The sequence below is a fragment of the Pocillopora damicornis genome, chromosome 4 (genome assembly GCF_964200805.1).
Source record: "Pocillopora damicornis chromosome 4, jaPocDami1.2, whole genome shotgun sequence".
NCBI lineage: Eukaryota > Metazoa > Cnidaria > Anthozoa > Scleractinia > Pocilloporidae > Pocillopora > Pocillopora damicornis.
Window position 1 is genome coordinate 26,220,109 of NC_142673.1, and position 21,437 is coordinate 26,241,545.

Sequence of the window (21,437 nt, forward strand, 5' to 3'; positions counted from 1 at the left end):
ATGTCGAAGTACTACGAAGTCGCAAAAATTCTGGCAGTGCGTTCCATTGACGGACGTAAAGAGTATCGGGTGAGATGGAAGGGTTTCGGAAGCAAGGACGATACTTGGGTGCAGGAAGACGATTGCAACAGCGCAATGAAGAACTATGCGCGATCTTCACTTGAAGGTGAGTAGATTACAACAGGAACGAATTTACTTTGCTTGAAGGCTAGTTTGTTCGAGACTAAACGTTTCTCTTGGTCTTTTTTCAGGAAAAGAAAAAATGATCGATTATCTCGTCGGTGAGATTGGACAGAGGCTCTCCGTTCGAACCGCCCCAGAAAAGGGATACATTCGACGCACCACCATCAGAGTTCCCATGGATCTAGAGGACTTTGACGACCTGTTCAGTGGTCTGAGTCGTGGTAGGAGAAGGTTTGATGTAACGGCCGAGGACCTCGACAACCTTCTGCCTGATGGATGGTCCGAACGAGCGTTCCGCACCACCACCAGATGTGTTGTTAGTCGACAGCAGCCCATAACCATCCGGTTCGCCAATCAGAGAAAGTTGCACTACGATCATTCCAAGTGTCCAAGCTGCCAGTGGTCGGGAATTGGCGAGAAACCCGCTCTTTGCCAAGCAAGGAAGACCTGGCCGATCGATCTGAGTTACTTATTTGTGACATTTAGCCGTGAAAGGAGCCACCAAGAGCAAAGGAAGGATGGTACGTTGACAAATATCAGCCGAGGTTACATTTCACGATGTATTTCAGTTTTATTACATCGTTTGGAATTCACATTCTTTTCCATAACAATACCGTGGTTTATTTTATCATCGTTCGTTTCATTTGATGATCATAGTTTCTAATTTTCGTTTTTGTTTAATTCACAGAGAAAATCGACCTGTCCTGGATAAACTCAAGTTCAGATGAAGAATAGACTGGATGCATGGCGTTCAACAAGTCCACCGACAACAAACAAAACGGCTCCTTTAGGGGCCACCAAATAAAACAAAAGTAATTAACCAATTGCATATATCACGATTTTCCATTCCCCCTTCAATCTGTCCTCTTCTTAAGCACATATAAAGAGTATTAATACGATTATTACAACATAAACCAAAACAAATTAATATGAGAAACATGCGCTGCTGAGTGGGTTTTGTCGAGCAGACATGATTTAATCAAAGATATCCAATATCTGCCCCCTGTGATAGAGAGTTCTTCTTTGAGATGAAGGGTCGTATTGCCTCTTGTGCCGCAAAAACCGAATTGGCCATCTGCTGTCAGCGAAGTTGTTCAAAACCTCCTGTGTTTCTTCCTCAATGTGAGTAACGAGCATCCTTATGTTCCGACATGTATTCGAGAATAAGCCGTAATGTAATAAAGATCGTCGGTGGAAAATGTCGTTTGAGATCAAGAGAGTGAAAAGACAATAGACTTCTTATCTTGTCTCACAAATCTTGCCGTCTGGAAAATCAGATGCCATCTTCACGGTACATAAAATCTTCAGCGGCGTTCAGTCACTCATCTCTCAAAGGATTCAAGTTCATCTCGGTTTTTGTTTTTTGTTTGTTCTTTTTTCCAGAGGATGAAAAACTTCGTCAATGTCAGTGCGCAACAAACGCAAACCAAGACCCTGTTCTAAAGCCGCGGTTACACCTGCGATTTTTTTGCTTGCGATGGTAATGCGATTTTTTCAGTTTCACGGAATGAGTTTAATTCAAACAAGTTTCATTCGTGACCATTCACACAAATTTCATTTGGTTTCATCACTCTTTGTCAGTCTCTCAGTTGCGACATGCTATGTCTTGACCAACCCTCCCTGAGTAGCAAGTGACCTTGAACAAAAAGTAACTCCCTACTCCTCCCCAGGGTAAGATTTGACATACACGCGCTTTCGCTAAATATTCAAATTTCGCGCTCGTGCAGTAATCGGCTATGTTTGAATTTACCTCGTGAATTTCGCTATTGTAATGGCAGCGAGTTTGAATTTCCCTCGTGAATTAATAAGCCATTGTTTGGCTCTAAAGCTATTGTTTCAAGATATCCTTTTATGGATATTTTGAGATACTAAACAAAGGGCATTGTCTTTGAATTTGATCAGCTTTTCTTGATAGGCCGCAAGAAATTGAAACAGAAATTAGCTTGTTGCCATACAATAAAGCCCTGGGGCTTTATTGTACCCCTGTTAAACTGTTAAAACTTGCCAAATCAGTCATATCCATACCATTAACCAAAATTTTTAACCACTCTGTACTAACTGGGGTTTACCCTGCAAAACTTAAATATGCAAAAGTAATTCCAGTTTATAAGGGTGAAGACGAGACGTTACCTGAAAACTATCGGCCAATTTCTTTGTTATCAATTTATAATCGTTTATTTGAGAAATTTTATATCGTAGACTGATAAAGTTTATAGACAAGAATGATATTCTTTATGATTTACAATATGGCTTTCGCAATAAACATAGTACCCAGCACGCGATTCTTGATATTGCGAACACCATACATTCTAATATGGACAATAGAAAGTACTCATGTGAAATTTTTATAGATCTTAAGAAAGCATTTGATTCTGTTAACCATGAGATTCTTTTGACAAACCTTGAACACTATGGAATAAGAGGAGTTATAAATTCTTGGTTTAGATCCTATCTTTCAGATCGCCGACAGTCTATTGAAATAGACAAATGCATATCTGAAACTGAAACGATCGTATGTGGAGTACCTCAAGGCTCTGTACTTGGACCCTTGTTATTTTTGTTATATATTAATGACATCCATAAATCTTCCAAGGAATTTAATTTTTATCTTTTCGCAGACGATACAAGTCTAACTTATGCAAATGACAACTTACGTACTCTTGAACTAACTGTCAATAATGAACTTGAGAAAGTAAGCGAATGGCTTAATGCTAACAAACTAACGCTCAACGTCAAAAAGTCTAATTATGTCATTTTTCGTCCCCACCAAAAAAGAATGCCTTCATTCCTCAAATTAAGATTTTTAATCCAACTTTAAATACTAGAGTAACTCTAGAGATGAAGGACTTTGTTAAATATTTGGGTATAATGATTGATTCTGAACTATCATGGAAGCATCATATTGACTTTATCTGTCACAAAATTAGTAGATCGGTTGGAATAATTGCGAAAATGAGGCATTAAATTCCACGGCGTCTTCTTTTGAATTTATATCATGCACTTATTTCTCCTTATTCAAATTATGGTATCTGTGCATGGGGCAACCGTCCACAGACCTACCTCAATAAGATACTTGTTCTGCAAAAACGTGCTCTGCGTTTGATTTATTTTTCTAAACCCAGAGACCATGCAATCCCTTTTTTTATTGAATCAAACTGCCTTCCTTTGCAGTCTTTGTTCTTTCAACAGTTAAACTATTTAATGTATGACGTTCATGCTAAGACAGCTCCTAAAAGTCTTCTCGATAAGTTTGCGAAAATCAATACAGAACATCATTATAATACGCGATTATCTGCTAAAGAATGCTTCTCTGTCAAATTCTCTAGAACTGAAAAAATGAAAAAATATTTTACTAGAATCGGTGTGTCTATTTGGAATTCTATTCCACTTTCTGTTAAGACTCTCAACGTTTCTAATTTTCGTAAAAAAATTAAATCACTACTCCTTAATGTTCTAGGTAATGAAGATAATTATTTGAATGTTAATTGTTTAATAGAATATTTTGTGAAGTTAACCTGATATATTGTATATACCTCTAGTTGTAATTTTAGTCTTTTTCAAATAACAAAATCCTTTGTACTTGAATTTATATGTAAGGTGTTTCTTTCTGTATGTTTTTGTATTTCTTCTTTTCTTTTTTCTTATGTAATTTAATAACGCCTTTAGTTAAAGTCTTGTCCTGCCTAGATTAGCATTGTAGCTATTTGCAGGACATGAAGTTTTGTAAACCTTATATTTCTTTAAATAAATACATGAAGTGAAGTGCAAGGTGCGTGACAGGCCTGGTTAAGGGGTGCGAGTATTGCAATGTATTGAAATCTGTCATGGTCTACTGGGTAGCGTTTGAGATTAATGTGACCGTTTCAGTCAGGATTGTTTGTAGTTTTCATTTTCGAAGGAGTTTCTGATGAATTGACTTTATCCACCCAGACCTAGATTCCCCAAGAACAATGAATGAGGATGTCATGATTATTTGTTTCTTCAATAATTTATTATACCTCTTTATGCAAGGGTTAACAGAAATGAATGGGACTGATTAGCAAGGGCAGCAGTCCCACCCCCTTTTTTCTGTACTTGCATTTCAGAAGGGATATGAGGTGCTGATTAGCAAGGGCAGCAGTACCTCATCTCACTACATTGTATGTAATTTTCGTTTGTTTTCTTGTCTTCAAATAGCACCTTGAACTGATTTGCAAGGGCAGCAGTTCATAAGACCGGCGTCATGCTGCTTTGGCGTTGTTTTTCAGCCCTCACCTTTACTGGGCAAGCTATTTTTCCCAGATTCAAATATTTTGGGTAATAATTGATTCAGTTTTGATTACTGATTAAACCGGCTTTGGGCCTTTGCCCTCAGCCATTTTTACTCCAGATCAATGTGTTTGTGTGATTTTTATGTGCCCAGTAAACGAGCCCGGGAGATGCAGCCCAGTATTTTAGTTACTTAGCAAGCTGGATAGGGGGAAAAAGCATAAAGAAAATATTTGCTCGCGAATAGGATTTTTATGCTTTTTCCCCGATTATTAATGTTCTATTATTGTGATAATTGCTGATATATGTTAGTCATGGATAGAGAGCGTTGCATGACAATGCAAGATGCGTGACAGGCCTGGTTAAGGGGTGTGAGTATTGCAATGTATTGACCCCCCACCTTTTGTGGAGTCTAATACTCGTGACAGAATTCACAGAGTCATTCACTTCAGATTTCTTCGCAAGTGACACGTTTGTTTGTACCCCACCTTCTCCCCTTATTCCGGCCACATGTCTTTGTGTTAGCTCAAGTTAATAGTTGATTTTGTTGGCGTTGTTTTTCAGCCCTCACCTTTACTGGGCAAGCTATTTTTCCCAGATTCAAATATTTTGGGTAATAATTGATTCAGTTTTGATTACTGATTAAACCGGCTTTGGGCCTTTGCCCTCAGCCATTTTTACTCCAGACCAATGTGTTTGTGTGATTTTTATGTGCCCAGTAAACGAACCCGGGAGATGCAGCCCAGTATTTTGGTTACTTAGCAAGCTGGATAGGGAGAAAAAGCATAACATATTGTACTGGATCAAATTCCTTAAGTGAAAGCAAAAGAAGGAGGCTCACCGTTGAAATTGTTCAGAATTTATCTCTCCTTGAAATGTTACATCAAGGGAATTTTTGAGAAGTTTAGTCCTTAAGCCCTCATTATGCTCGATGCTGTGACTGTATTACGGCCAAAATTATGCCGGTATAATTTATCTGATGCTACCCCTTAGTTCCGTCACGCAGTACGTTCTGATGGAAAAGAGAAAACACAACGCATGAAAAAAAAAAAAAAAATAAATACATGAAAATAGCTGGAAAGAAGAACACTCCAACACTGCAGACTTGTAGCTCTTTAATATAGCTTTCCATATTCGACACAAAGGTTTCATTTCCTTACCCTTCAAATGTTTTTGTCTCATCCTAAGCTCAGTTACCGAGGTTGAATCCCAAACTGAAGACGTCGTTACATGGTAATTTCATCAGTGGATTTTTTCAAATGATTCCGTTGACGCGTTTTAAGAACGAAAGACTTTCATAAGGCTATCATAAGGCTATCATAAGGCTATCATAAGGCTATCATAAGGCTATCGTTATGGATCCTGAGGTTTCTTTAGCTTGACTTCAAAGTTATATATTTTTAATATTGTACAGGAATCGCTTCACAGAAGACGTGTCAATAGTTGAAAGGACATTTTTCATTCAAGGACTGCGTAAGTGGTGTTTTTCCTCCAATTTTGTTTTATAGTGGTAATGTTTTCTCCAAGTTTGTAGTATCCTAACATTTTTATCAGTTCATAGATCTTCTGTGCACTTTTGAGTTACAAACAGCTTTGTACGCAGCGTTTGAGAATCGACTCCATCTGTACTAATATTCTTTAATCAATCTACTTCTCATATGAGCCGTGACGTCTCCGCACAAGGCTTTCTTGCCTGCCCTTTTCCAAACTACATGCAGATGCTGGATCATGAGAAAATCCCTGAGAGATAAAATGGACGCCCACCTATCATTCTGGTGACCATGAAAGCGCAGGACCAATTTTCTGTTGTGTTTACATGGAACGTCGTGTTTCAGAACTCAGATCAGTTCCTTTACCTCACTTCTGCTCCCTCCTATGATTGTGGTTTTGTCTCATGATTGTGGTTTTGTCTCTCATATATATATATATATATATTTATTTATTTATATATTTACTTTGTGTTGTTTCTTTTCAAGCAAACATGCCAACAGATGCAGGTCACAGCTCGGAAAATTCTGAATACACAGCAAACAGCTTCCCTGCCGATGAGGACACACCGCTAGTGGGCGAGGCCAATTCAAAAAGTCGCCAACACAGACTCTGTGAACAATTCAACTGTCGCCATTTCTTTCTTCGCCTTTTTTTATTGTTTTTTTTGGCTGAAGCGGTTTTGCTTATAATAATCGTAAAACTTGCTCTCGTGAAATATTTTGGCAGAAACTCCACTAATACCCCTCAAGAAGACTTAGAAGAATTCCTCATGGAAACGAAAGTGATTATTTCCTTGAATGTAACAGAAATTGTGAATTGTTGTTTCTTCCTGATAATCATTGTAAGATCCCCATCATTCGTCGGTTTCTCAACAGCTCTTAAAGATCTGTGTCGTCTGCCAAATTTTTGGACCCTGCTTTTATTTTTTCTAATCTTTTTTTTGACTGGTGTCTCAACAATTATCCAAATTGCACACAGAGTTGATAGATTAGTCATTGTTCGGATGGTTCTTGAAATCTTGGATTTCTTTTCTTTGATGATATTAGTTGTATTTTTAAATCACACTAAGCTTCGTCATACGATATCAGGTCGGGCCTACATCTTGTTAAAGGGAGCTTTGATTTTGTTTTGTTTTCGTTTTTTCCTCATGTTGGTCGGTAACACAATTCATGTGATTTATGCAAACGATAAGGCAAAGAATATAACCATGCTTTTGTTGTTGCCTTTTGTAAAAAAAAATCACTGAGCTCCTCTAGGGAAAAATCTTCTTTGATGAAAAGTGTATCATTGGTGAGTTGAGGAGAAATAGAGACACAAACCAAATTACTTTTGTCGTTTAAATCAATTGTCATTTACTACTTTTCTGTCTTTACAGGTTTAAGTAAAGATAGGTTTGTCATCATTGAGCTTCCATCGGTAGTTAATTTTATTGGACTTCAACTTTAGATTGTGTGGCGGAAGTAATTCAGAAATGCATTGGTTTTTACCTAGACTCTGTGATTAAGACAGCTCGCGCCAAATTCCTAACCAATCAAGTGTAACTTTATTTGAAACCTTATCAGTGACAATGCAGCATGCAAGGTGCTCTGTATATTACAATGGAAAGTAAAGGTAACTGAGCCTCGACTCTGGATTGAACAGACACTATTGCATCAGACCTAAATCTTTGAAAGGGCTTCTACAGTCTTGTATAATTTTTCTTTTTTATTGTTCTACTGTAACACAGTCATGGTTTCATTCAAACCCTGACTGGTTCACAAAGTAATCATCAAAGCATCTTAATTTACATTTTAACTACATAAGTTTTGATTTTCCGCTTTTTATCATATTCTTACTTTGTTAGTTACTGTTATCAATTTAACTTAGAAGTAGTTGATAAAGAATTAGTCCATGCTTAGCGTGCGTATAGCGAGTTAAGGATGCACGCGGGAAGTTTGTTGAGCACGAAAAAAACGTGAGAAAGTGTGAATAAATTGCTTCACTTTTTGTTGACTTTTTCGTTTATGTGATTTGTTTTTTCTTCATTATTCTCTGTCTTTCTATATTTGGTGGAGGGAAGGGGGGGGGGGGAGACACATTTTTCTACTCAGTCGACCTTGACTATAGAGTGGTCAGGCTAAAGTATGAGAAATAGTAACTTTTATTAGACCTCGAGATACACTATGGAAATGAGAACCTCTAATACTGAAAAGGTAAACAATTTTATCGCCTCTCTTCCCCCAAACCTTTCAGAAAAAAATAAAAATTCCAGAAAGTTGCAGTTTATGGCTGAAAATGGCATCCGACAGCTAGGTCTCCCTAGGATTGGGCATTTTGCAGACAAGTTAAGGCCAGAACCCATGCATTGTGAGATCAATACCTGGCAGCATTATATTGATCTCCTATACTTAGAGGCAGTAAGAATAAAAAAGTTTGATCCTTTTGTTTCTGCCCTGGCAGCACCTATAGGGAATAGAGATGGAGATGTTAAGGAGGGACAACCCCAAAAGACTCTTTTGAGGGTTTCTGATATAGACAGTGTTGGGGAGCGTGATAGAAAGCAGGAAATGTTGCAGAAATCAGAGGAGGACCTAAAAGAATACCTGCAAAAGACAAGTTTTCCTCATGTAAGGCATGCATCAGGTAAGGGGAGGGGGGTGTGGACTGGGATACTTGGCTTTGGCATTTTAGTGATGAAACTAACAGGTATAACAAGTTACCAGATAGGGTTATTGGCAATCAAGCTATTGCATTGGCTCGATATTACTATCGTTTAGTTGACACTTTAGAAAGTGAATATGAAACAGAGGCACAAACAATCCAAAAACTGGCTCTTAGCAAGATAGGTGAGTATCTGAGGAATGCTGGGGGGCTTTTTAATAGAGTAGAGACCAATTCTGCTCAGGTTGCAGAACTGAAAGAAATGTGTAGTATGTATTTTAACCTGATGTCTTTGTTTTTTTCATGCAAATTTGCTGTTTACAAGGTATGGGGTGGGCTATGGCATTGTCTCTTTGCAGGCTAAAGAGGCCAAACATTCTGGAGTGAAGGAAGATTTGACCTTAACTAACCGGTCAAATGTAAGTACTGCCACTGATAAATGTTGGCAAGTAATGCGAAGTAATTATGTTCGCTCATTTTACCTCCCAGAACATCAACCAATGCCCTCTTCTTATACCTCACACTACCAATCACGTTCTCCACTACACTGTCACCAATCAAATGTTTGTAATTGTGGTAGAAATAAAGAAAACGATTTGCTCAGTTGTCAAGTTTGTTTGTCTGGTATTGACCTTGTGACTTGTGCAAGCAGCAGAGGTCTGACAGAATCAGTGTTGTGTGCTCTAAAACCTGTTGTCTGTAAACAGTGCCATACTTGCTTTGCTGATAACCTATCATTGTCGTCTCATTTAAAGTTCTGCAATGCCACTGAGGTAAGAAGTGTAGCTATCAAGCCAACTTTGATGACAGTACCTAGTTTAAAGCAAGCTTTACGTGGTAGAGGATTAAGCACTGCAGGTACTAAGGAAATTCTAGTTAAACGCCTTGAAGGTGCATCGGCTGGGGAGGGCTTGTTGAATTATTTTTTAATCAACAGTTTAAATCTCCCAAAATATTTGATTTGATAGTTATTTTTCTTGGTCAAGTTGGTGCACAATAAGGCATACTTGTTATGAGAATGATAACTAGGCTCTCAACAAATTCTGTGTACCAGTAATGTGAGTAATATACCTACTTCATAAGAAAAATATATTCAAATTGGTGCAAAATTTTTTTTAAATTAGCTATGTTTGTCAGAGGTTAAACCTGTCCAAATGCAAAAGTACTGTTGTCACTGATATCACTTGGTATGCACTGATATATTACATATAAAACTTTATAAACCCATTATTTTTTTTACTGACTTGCATTTTAGAGGCAGGGTTTCTGCTCTAATGAATTTATGGAATTTTGTACTTAAAGGTTTGACCACTTAACCCTTTACATGCTAACGACAGCATGAATATTCTCTATACTGTTCTCAATATATTTTACGAGGTGTTGACAAGGAGAATTTGCTTAAAAATCAAGAGCTTCATTAGTTAATAATTATTTCCCTCGTTCTTGTGACCTTATGTTTAATTTGGGGTTAATATTGTAAGAAGAAATTAGATGCTAGACATTGTAAGGTGTCAAAGGGTCAATAACTAATGACCCAGCATTTTGCTTATGTTTACACAATACATTTGTTTTAGTAATGGTTTGTCTTAAATATAAGGTACAAGAATTTGCAGCTTGATAGTTTTAAGAGTAAGATGAAATATACACAGATAAATAAAATTTGTATCTAAAAGGAGTAATTCTGTATACTGATAGGATAATTTCATAAATGAATCAGACATCATTGTTAGTCAAATAAAAAAGCTTTCAGCTGTTATGTTTAGGTAAAAATCGTACTTCTATTTATTTACTCCAATGTATTACAGTCTACAAGATACGAAGATTAAATTTAAAAATATCTGCTTGTATTAAAAACATGTTTCCTTCAGAACTTTGTTTCAGATTACATTCAGGGCTGTCATTCTTTTGATGTATGAAGTTTCGTGACAAGGTCTAACAAAACATTAGCAAGTCCTACTGTTAATTAACTGTCAAGCTAGATAGTTTTCAAATTCAATAGCTTTTGCAAATTTGAGTCCTTTGCAAATCCTTCTCGATCATAGCGCTGCACGCAAAATATGGTTACTACCCTTTGTTGTTTTGTTGAATAAACCATTTGAAGCGGCGTAGTTTGTGTAACAACAACAATTGACTTGCCGCTATAACTTTGAAGCACGCGACCATCCTCGAGGATTTTCTCGTAGTGCCACTTCTTGAGAAAATTCTCTCCTTGAAACCTCGCAGGAAACCAAATTTTTTCTGCAGTGTCGAGCCTTTGGAAAGTTAGCGTTATTCTCTCACCACTCTTTGTTGTGTCCACGCTTCCCCGTAGCCTTATACTAAAACCCAGATATGTTTAAAGATTTGAAATGGCATAAAGAGAGTGATGGGCGCCATAAGACCGGTCATTCTAGAGCGAGCGAGCTTCGCGTTAATAGAGAGCCCAATCTCCTTAAGGAAGCCATCCACCAGGGGACCTACAAGCTCCAGCTTGTTGCCTGTGAGTTCTTCCAACACGGGATCAAGGTCTCTCATCCCGTAATTAGGTTTATTTTCTGCGAAACGAACCCTCCTCAACCATTCTTTCTCCGTAGAGAACTTCATCTCTACGGAGCTGGTATTCCAAAACCGGTCTCCTCTCTCTGTCTCATCCTCCATGCCTTAGTGCCCTAAACAGAGTTTGTTTGATGTGCTCGCTCTGTCGTTATTTGCCGCCATTTTTGAATAGGCCTTTACTTTACTGACGATTTCTGCGCCAGCGCGCATAAGAGCTGCGGGAGTAAAACCCTTGGCAATCGACCATCGTGCATATGATGTATTGAACTATATTTGAGCAAACGTTTTCGGAGGAAGTCCCGGATTGGATTTAGTTACGCCTTGATTTCCAGAACAGCTCAGGAAGAGCAAAGGCGACCTCATTAATGGTTCTGTTGGCATCTTAGAATATCATTGAATTTTCTGCGGATGAAGGCTTTTATTTGAACAAGACCAAGAGGTAAAGTGCAGCAATATAAAATATTCAGATTACTTATGTCTCAATAGAGCCGAAGTTCCATCAAACTGCAACCCAGCGGAAGGAATGGTATATCCGATTGGTACAGTTCTATTTCAGCTATTTCGCTCTTACCATAGTCGCATGAATAAGTGTAGTTTGTTGGATAATCATCACGGAATACTCATTTTGTTTCATTTTCATGACGTGAATCAGCGGCTTTATGATCAGTGCGGCGATAGAAAATATTCAGATTACTTATGCCTCAATAGAACTGAAATTCAATCAAACTGCAACCCAGACAACCAAAGCGGAAGAAATGATATATCCGATTGGTACACTTTTATTTCAGCTATTTCACTCATATCATAGTCGCATGAATAAGAGTAGTTTATGGGATAATCAATACGAAATACTCATTTTGTTTCATTTTCTGACGTTAAAATCAAGAACTGAAACGAAGCGGAGTGAATTTTCGTGACATGAGCACAACGGCAAAATAAACCGCTCAGTTTCTCCAGGCCAACAGACAATAAGTAAGATGAAGCTTCGAAGAGGAATTCAGTCGTACCGTAATATTCTCTAGAACGAAAACCTCGGTGTATTTGGACGGTAGAAGCGTGTCTCGAAGCTAAGATTGTAGTGAAGTTGAGCTAATATCGTCGTGGAAAGGGATAAGCAAAATGTAAAATCGTCAAATTAATAGCCTAATTGTGAACTTAGTACTACCTTTTCAGTTAATCATTTCTTGATTTCTTTGTTCTTTTTATCGTCTTCTAGAAATCTTCCGAACATATTGACCAAGCTGATTTGGGTTTATTCTCACTGCACAGCAATTAGATTTGGGTAAGTGCCAAGGGATATTTCAGTGACATATTGACATGTTTTGGCGTATCTCAGTTAATTGCGACTCGAGTACAACTGGGTAGCGTTTGAGATTAACGTGACCGTTTCAGTCAGGATTGTCAGTATTTTTCATTTTCGAAGGAGTTTCTGATGAATTGACTTTATCCACCCTGATCTAGATTCCCCAAGAACCATGAATGAGACGGAGGAGATGGCCTCGATGATATCAACTGAGATGGAACCAAACCGTCAACGAAAGTGCACTTGCTGCAAGCCCTCCCTCGGCCGGATGATTTCCATGATTATGTATTTATTGCTTTTGCTGGCTGAATTAGTGGCTACTTTCACTTTCATTTATTATTTTGGAAAATCAATATCGCCCGTTTTCACTTCGGAGAGTCGCTTAAAAACCACGAATGCATCATCTAGCACCAAAAATGCCTCTCGCGTATTTCCAATACAGCTTGTGCGCTACTTCGGCATGACAGAAACTTACTCCAGACTGATTATGGCCTTAAATTGTTTAGACACAGTGAACTGTTGGATCTTTCTTGGAGCAGTTTTCATATCTCCGCATTTCACCGGCTTCTGCCCTATGATGAAAAATCTTATTCGTTTGCCGAAATTTTGGACCTTACTATTTGTATTTGTGCTCTTTGTCATAGGGGATGTTATTGAGAGCACAAGTTCCTCAATCGTCGCATCCGTATACAAATTTAGAGCTATGGTAGCAGTTTGCTTTACGTTCTCCCTGAATGCGTTCTTTGTAACAATGATTCTTGGAGTTCTGAATGAAATGAAAATTTGCCATATGGCGCCGGGGCAAGTGCACTTAATATTTAAGGGGGCACTTATTATCTTCTGCTTTCGATTGCTTGTATATTTGATTAACACAATACTTTATTTAGCTGTAATCTTATATTTAATCGCTGGAGTGAAGGATAGCTATTGGCGGAAGGGAGGTACGTTTACAACCTGTGTAAGTAGTTTTCTTTTCTTGCCTTTTTACAAAAAAGGAACTGAACTTGTATGGACAAAAATATTTCATGATGACAAGTACATTATGGGGAAGATTAGAGGCCCTGAAAGACAAGACAGTGATCTAAATAGTACCATCCAGACTGTTTAAAAATCGTCGATAACTTTCTCTTTAATCAGTAGAAGTAACTGTTTCTGTAGTTCTATACATTGTTGTGATCATACACTCATAACATTTGATTATTAAAAAATCATGTTTTGCTAAGATAAAAAATGAAGCAAACTTTTCTCCATGCAAAATTAAAATTACACGCGAAAGAAGAAGCCTCTAAAATGTACCTCGCTGGCAACGTATTTCAGTCGGTTGTGCCCAACTAGTATCTGAGAGTATGGTTTCGAATCCCTTCGAACAAAAGAAATGTATCATTCACCCCTCAACCTCGATGTGATTTCTTTTGTTTTATTCCCCTAAGCCTCGGAGCCAAGTTTCAATTTTAATATTTTTAAAATGGCTAACTGAACACTCATACGCTTACTGATATTTTCTTCGCTGCGAGAATCATTTTCTTTTTGTGGAAAAGTCGGTCAGCGACAACAATAAAGACAATATTCGTCCTTATATATTTGACGTCAACGTAAGGTTCGTCATTCGAAAGAAGAACTTATCGAGGAAGTCCAGGATAGTATTGGAGGATTTGTCTTTGAATAACGATTTGCGATGATAAATGGTAAGTATTTTTTCTCCTAGGCGCTTGGTAAAGTTTAATACTTCCGCCGTCAAGGGCTTTCTTTGCACACACCGCAACGGCTTACTAAATGTCACGATGAAAATTTTTTAAAGATTCTTTGGTACGCCTAAATAAAGCCTGAGAAAACCTGAGTTGATGGAGTGATTTCTTTTAATGAGTGTCTGATCTCTAAATTTTGTTAAATTTTGAGATCTGTTCATGTGAGACGGTCGTTATGCCTAGTTATCGAAATGTCGTCGGTCGCAAAGACCGAAATCCTGATGGCCAGGCTGAAAATTTTCGCATTTTAATGAGGAGCGACTCCTAAAGGAAGTACAGAAATTATCCTCAATATACTTACTTGAGCTCACTACAGTCTATATCTTAGCTCACCACTGACACAATCTCACAGTCGCACGTCTTCGAAACTCCGAAATGAACAATCTTCCACAGTAGCTCTCTTTCGGTATAGCTTCCCAAGTAGGTCACTCCTGACAATAGCAACTACTACTACACGGCTGAATCCTTATTTACATTTACAAATATTCTAGAAAATTCCGGAAGCTTACAACACAACAATTTCGTTAGTATTGCATCCAACGTAAGCATGTCAGCATGACTAGGCATTCTAGAAATTTCGAGAAACTTATCTTTACAGCTATTATCCATAACATAAGAAACTCGGAGGTGATGTTATCCTCCAGGCGGTGATGACTGGGCGACAACCCTTATTTATACATCTCATCCGCTTTCTTCGTCTACCATGTCCTGTATGTTAGAGTATGGACTCGATTCATCGCAATTTGGCAGATCGCAGTATGTTACATCCCTCGCCATAATAGCCTCCAGTCGGTCAATCAACTCCGAGAAACTAGGGCGAGTTGTGGGATTGTTCTCCCAGCATGACGTCATCAGTTCATGTCTTTCAAGTATGAAAAGGGATAGCACATTTTTTTAGAGTTTGTGATGAAATTCAGTCAAAAAAGCAAAATTTGTTAGCAATTAGAATAAAACGGCAGGGTGACAATTATTTCAAAATAAAATTCTACTCACACTTCATCGCAGCACATATCAGGTTTTTCCATGCGATAACCATTCTTTAGAAGTTTACAGAGCTCTGTATTGGTAAACGTAGGGTATGGAACGCCACCTTAATTACAACAGAAGAAGAAGTATGAATGCAACGACCAACAAATAACTCTAACAATGTGAAAAACGATAATGATAAAAACAATAGATATCTATCGAGAGAAGCTTTTTAACCTACCCATGGTAGCCATTTCCCAGAGAAAAATTCCATAAGACCAACTGCGAGAAATTTTAAACATTAACTATTAAATTGAGATTTGCGGCATCTCTGAGCAAGACTGAAAAAAAACAAGTTGTAAACAAACAAAAGAGAAAATTTGTTGAAACAGAAACACTACACTCAGTAGCAGCTCCAGTCTACTTACACGTCACTCTTGATAGTAAAAACACCCTCGAAGATGCTCTCTGGTGCCATCCATTTAACTGGCAGCTTTTTAGCTTTTTTTATGCTGTACACGTCTTCGTACACTTGGCGCATCAAACCAAAGTCTGACACCTTCACTCGTCCGTCTTGACCAACAAGGATGTTCCGAGCTGCAAGGTCACGATGAACGAAATCATTTTCGGCAAGGTGATTCTGGGAAACAATAATGAAAAAAAAATGCTTAAAGAGGTGTAACTGAAGATGACATAAAAAAAATGTCGAGAATGATCTTCAGGTATGGATTCTGCGTAAGGTTTTTTCGAAGGTAAGCCCACAGTCACTTCTGAGTTAATTCATTTACTTACCATTCCTCTTGCTACTTGCCAAGCAAATGAAAACAGCTGTTGAGCAGAGAAACCATCAACACCGACATCATCATTATCATTTACGCCATCAAGGTTACTCTCATGAAGATTCACCGTAGACAGCGAAATGACAGCAGCGTGGTTATAGTAACCTGGACTGGATGGCATTGACATCAATTCTATATTTTCCTGATTAACAGCACTGTCACAACTTTTCTGGGTGATAAAGGAAGGAATTAAAGTAATAGATTAATGTTCACTTTTAGGTCAAGATTCATGGTGGGATGGCTTGCATGGAAGGGAGATAACTATGAATGCTTGATATCCGTCGAACTTTATTTTTACAAATAAAATCCGAAAAAGGCATTCGCTGTTCACAAAGCACTTTTCCGTCCCGCATAGTCCATGCAAAGCGACAGAAATTGCGTCAAGTCGCCGAGTTATCTGCCTTAATCTTCTTTTTACAACCACGCTTGTGGAGGTGGAGTAGTTTTCCTAAAGGGCCTCAAGGAGCCTAGCTTCCCCCTCAAGCAAAATAGTACCTCATTTTTCTCCTTGATTTTTTCGGGGGTGAGGGGAGGGGTCTCTGATTCCGTTTAGCTTGACTGCATTTTATTTCTTAGAGGAATAATATTTTTAGGAAACATTACACCTTACTTTCGAGTTTCAGTTCAATGGACGGAATAATGAATACTAATATAAATACGGTCAATCGCGACTTGCTTGGCAAAGCCTTCCCCCATCACTACCGAAATAGCACAAAAATACTTACTCGACTAGGTTCGCATCTTTTCAACTCGTCAATCGGAGTGTCTCTATCTTCATAAAACTTTTCCGCCTCCTTTCCTCTGAGGGCTTCATTTTTATTTACCTGAAGCGTAATAGGCATAATATTTACCACAGATATGTATATACAGAATGAGGGTAGAAGATAAACTAGTTATTTGTTTTATCCAGAATCTAGCGAAACGTAATACAAGGCCAATGATTAAGCCTCTTCCTTTCTCACTGACATCGAAATACAAAAATTTAGCCTTGCTCAGGAAAATCTCTCTCCCCTTACCGATCGCCTCTTTTGCCGTAACCATTGTAAGAGATCACCATACGGAACATACTCTATCACCAGAAACTTGGTGTCCTGCAGTGTGCAGCATCCGACCAAAGACACGATATTCTGATGTGAACCCAACAGCTTCATTTGTAATATTTCATGAAGGAAAGCTTCTCTTTGCTCATTGCTTGGATCACCTGTGGATAGATGGTATTGATGCTTTTAGCGATTGTGAGTCCAGTCTTAGACCCTTGGGCGTTCGCAACAGCCCCTGGATTGAATAGGATGCTTGAAACCCCACGAGAGTAGCAGCCATCTCGATTATTACAGCGCATGCGCAAGTCGTGAACTAGCCCCTTCTGGCTTGACATGTTAAAAGGAAAGCTTATAAGATGTTACCAGTCGACTTATGATTCCATGCAACGGCAGATCCTTTTCTTAGCGATTAAAAATATCATTTTGACGGTGTTTAAGCGCTATTTCTACTCACCCTGCAATACTTTTACCGCGACAACTTGACATTATTTTTCTGGCTTTAGTCTTTCTCTTGTTTCAAACACTTCTATTCCAGCTCTTCTCGTAAGAGTTGCTTTGTAAACCACACCAAATGCATCTCGGCCCAGTTCCTCCTCATAATGCACCTGCTTGGGAAGAATTTCCCACTTGTCAAGAGGAATAATCTCGCGTAAAGGACGCTGAACATGTCTGTTGACAACACAAATTTGGATTCAGTGAGAGAATGTTAAATGACTTGATAACTGATAGCTTTTTCATCATTAAGACAACAATTACAGGTAACCTTCTTCCCTTCTGATTTGGCACCATATTCAAAACCAACCGCGCTCAAGAGCAATATTTAAGTAAAGCCGTCTTTAAAAGATATCCTGATCAGAGCAACAACAACACATCTTCCGAGCATAATTCTGTGGTTCTCTCCTAGGCTGCAGTGTGACTGCTTTCTCGCTAAATGATATGAATAATTTCCGGGATGATGTCATGAGCTAACCCGCCCCATTCCCCCTACTTCTCGGTCGTGAACTTGAAAGACGCCAATTTCGGGATCTTTGGAAGCTCAAAAATAATAATAATAACAATAATAATGATAATAATAATAAAAATAATAATAATAAAATAACCAAAATAGTTGCTAAATTAATTTTTCGATTTTTTTTATTCGTGGGACAATAAGATTTACTTTGTTGATAGAAAAGTTTTTGGGTAAGTGGCACTTTCAGAACTAACAGATTGAGAAACCTAAAGCTAAAGAACTAAGCTTGTGGGTCGGAAGCAAGCGTCATCTGTTTGAAGATACTTAGGTTAAGATCACCCGACCAAACGATCGTTCTGTTGTTGTTTTTGACATGCATATACACCATGCAGAGGAAGCTTACAGAAATTTACATAAGCCGTGATTGAATTGTGCTTGTTTACCATAATAACTATATTGGGCTTGTGATCATTACCTTTTTAACCTAGCGTGTCTTTTGCTTTTGTAGCACCGAAGTCCCATAATGCAGCACAGCACGAGTATCACTACAAAGGTAGCACCAACTAAGCTGTAAATAAGGGCTACAGAACTCATGGCCTCGTTTTTCTGCGTTTTGATTGCAAGGGTAGGTGTTTTGGCCATGATATCCGGTGCTGCGACTGTTGCTGCTGAAAAAAGTCAAATCTAAATAATCCAAGAAGCATTTAAAACACGTAATCATAGTAAGTAGATATTTAGAAAATTTTCCAGCTGAGGCCAGGTTTTTCCTCTATCATTTACACGAAATACAAAAAACCAATCTTATTTGTGGTTAAGTCAATTTAGTTACCAAAAGTAATCCCATTCATTTGAAACTTCGTAAAGCAGAATTAGTGCTATACCTGTGTTCATTTTCAACCATTTAAAGTTTAAGCGACTCTCTTTGCTCCAACCTAATGAACGTCAGAAATATTCAATTTATTCCCTACGTATTGGATGAGGCGCATTTTTTTCCGTGCAAAATGTCATCTCTAAGGCAGGATGCCACAAAGACACATTTGAGAGAAAATATGCTTTGAAGACTCGACAAAGTGGGCTTACTTACGCTTAATATTTTTCTCGCAAATGTAAGGGGCACTATTGTCACAGTCCATATCATTCCATCGGCCGGGAGGATATAGTTGACTGTACATGTACAAGAAAATCCCAGAGACTGCAACACAGTCTTCCCCATCACCAGAATTATCAGGTTCACCCTTATTCCAGTGAGAGAAGTTGGCAGGTGTATTATCATGCTCCCATTTGAAGTCATTTTCATCATCAAGATCATGAAGTCCAATCCAAAGTGCCTTTAGACAAGAAAAGAATTTAATACTGCAACAACACAATCACAATGTTTAGGTCTTAACATTTCTAAATATTGATAATGAAATAACATAATTAACGTAATATTCCTTCGGAGCTACTATGGTAAAAATTATTTTATATCACATCTCGCGCGCAAGTCTTACCTAATTCCTTTAGAAGCTAGCATAGTAGAAATCCTTTGGTATGCATGGCCGTGCATCCATAACACTCAAGAAGCTAGAGTTGCTCTCGGCTTCGCCTCGGGTAACTTTTATGCTTCTCTCGTGCTCTCCAAATTTCCCACGCGCATCCATAACTCGATATACACACGCTAAGCATGAACCAATTCTTTCTTAACAATTTCGCATAATTTACAAATTATAGATTGCAGTATTGATATTATTTTGACTAATAGTAGAAAGAGGAGCTCAGCAATCAAAAACTTAATCAAGCTTATTCATTTTATATTTGAACTTTATCTTTTGTAGATAAAATCGATAATAATTCACTGATGAGCAATTCTGAAAGGAAAGTTTAATGTATTTTACATTTTTAATAGATTGTTTATCGTGAATAGACCAAAAATAACATCTTCGTTATTTGAGATGAAGTTGGAATTATTGCTTGAATCAGACCATTGCCATAGAGTAAATGACATCGTGAAAAGGTACTCTGGTAGTTGTAAACAGACCTTTATTTTTCTACTGATGTTGATTCTATCCGTTAAGAAACTTTGTTCATCGGCATCACCTATTTTCACCAAAAATCCTCCAAGACTTTTACATCGCCTCACTGCTTCATACCAAGAGACCATTTCAGAGCTAAATTTGTAGCAAGATGATCCATATTGGTAATACCATCCGGATGGACAGGTTCTCGGTTGAACTAACGAAAACGAAACACATAGTCAGCCATGGCGAAATTTCTTTGATCATATAAACTATAGTGTTATAAAATGATTTCCAGCCCTGAGAGAAGCCGCCACAACACACGTGAAAAAAATAAGATATTTTTTCACGTGTATTTGATATCGCCAACCAGCTGCTGACACGTCACTCGCCTTTAGCGCGCTCGGTCAGGTTGATGAATGAACGGTAAAGCTTTCACCATTCTCAATCCAAGGTAGTTTGTCGAACTTTTCTCGGATTATGGCAGCTAAAACACTGAAAAATCCATATCACTTACAGACACCGTATCACTTTCCTAAGAGGGAAAGAAAACCAGTATACCAAAAGAAAAACCGAAAGTTACGTTTCCAGTGGCTTTGGTAATGGCATTTCTCGAGGCTGAGAACAAAAAAAATCGACAACTGGAAGACTTGCCACAGCCTGATTTGGCCGTTTACCTGAAAGATTTCTTCTGTCGGTAAGGAAGAAGTCGATGAATAAGAATTTTGTAAATTGAAAATTACACCCATAATTGTTTTTGTAATCATGATTCAACGCATTTTTGCATCTTCATCCTTGGCGACAGCCCACTGTGTGATTTGTTTTTCGGGAATTGTCGTTTCCTTTATTTTCATTCATTATTTAAGTTGGCTTTTCTTGTCAGTAAAGGGCTACTGTGTTTATATGATGAACAAAATAATACCTGATTGCTTCTAGATATGGAATTTCTCTTCTCGTGTTCAACTAGAGCTATTGAGTTGAACACTCGAAGAGTAATTTGAAATCTACGCGCGCTCATGTATTATTCTCCATATAACAAATATTCACACTATCGGGCTGATGACGCGACTCGAGCTTCCTCAGTTTCACGCGCAAGATGTCAATCTCAATTGGTAAAACCAAATTATCTTGTGATACCGCTCAACGACGCGGTACCAGAATTTCTTTAGAAACTTTCTACCTTCATTCATCTCTAAATTGCTATCATTTTGTCTTACCAGGTAGATCAGCAGCTTCGAAATACAAAGAGAATCCCCTGTCCCGGCTGGTAAAATTATCACGAGACTCAAATTTTATTACCACGCTATTTCCAGTTACAAAAATGGTTTCTCCAGTCGCTTTGCCACAATAACTTCCAAAATATTGGTGCTGTTCGTTCCGAAACGTCAGATGGTCGTCTCTTTTAATACAAAATATAATAATAATTCTAATACTGAAGGGAAAAATGATCTGAAACTAAAAACATCATCTACTGGACTTTTCGAAAGCAAATTCCTATACA

The 21,437-nt window shown here is 38.1% G+C and overlaps 4 protein-coding genes and 1 pseudogene across 4 annotated transcripts; 3 read left to right on the forward strand and 2 right to left on the reverse strand.

Annotated features, from left to right (window-relative positions):
• Positions 1 to 1,293, forward strand: LOC149047431 (uncharacterized). Its single transcript, XM_089204261.1, has 3 exons — positions 1 to 166; positions 252 to 704; positions 872 to 1,293. The coding sequence occupies exons 1-3, from the start codon at positions 1 to 3 to the stop codon at positions 916 to 918; spliced, it is 666 nt and encodes a 221-aa protein (XP_089060387.1). The 3' UTR covers positions 919 to 1,293.
• Positions 1,294 to 8,084: 6,791 nt separating this feature from the next.
• On the forward strand, positions 8,085 to 9,665 carry LOC149047432 (uncharacterized). Its single transcript, XM_089204262.1, has 3 exons — positions 8,085 to 8,544; positions 8,679 to 8,747; positions 8,872 to 9,665. The coding sequence occupies exons 1-3, from the start codon at positions 8,085 to 8,087 to the stop codon at positions 9,525 to 9,527; spliced, it is 1,185 nt and encodes a 394-aa protein (XP_089060388.1). The 3' UTR covers positions 9,528 to 9,665.
• A 743-nt stretch (positions 9,666 to 10,408) lies between these two features.
• On the reverse strand, positions 10,409 to 11,300 carry LOC149047433 (uncharacterized; annotated as a pseudogene).
• A 98-nt stretch (positions 11,301 to 11,398) lies between these two features.
• On the forward strand, positions 11,399 to 13,631 carry LOC149047434 (uncharacterized). Its single transcript, XM_089205065.1, has 3 exons — positions 11,399 to 11,536; positions 12,314 to 12,379; positions 12,559 to 13,631. The coding sequence occupies exon 3, from the start codon at positions 12,573 to 12,575 to the stop codon at positions 13,506 to 13,508; it is 936 nt and encodes a 311-aa protein (XP_089061191.1). The 5' UTR covers positions 11,399 to 11,536; positions 12,314 to 12,379; positions 12,559 to 12,572; the 3' UTR covers positions 13,509 to 13,631.
• On the reverse strand, positions 13,504 to 17,562 carry LOC149047435 (mast/stem cell growth factor receptor kita-like). Its single transcript, XM_089205064.1, has 8 exons — positions 17,445 to 17,562; positions 16,967 to 17,151; positions 16,676 to 16,774; positions 15,904 to 16,119; positions 15,540 to 15,751; positions 15,353 to 15,393; positions 15,139 to 15,235; positions 13,504 to 15,007 (listed from the first exon to the last, which is right to left on the reverse strand). The coding sequence occupies exons 2-8, from the start codon at positions 17,099 to 17,101 to the stop codon at positions 14,827 to 14,829; spliced, it is 981 nt and encodes a 326-aa protein (XP_089061190.1). The 5' UTR covers positions 17,102 to 17,151; positions 17,445 to 17,562; the 3' UTR covers positions 13,504 to 14,826.
• Between the last annotated feature and the right edge of the window lie 3,875 nt (positions 17,563 to 21,437).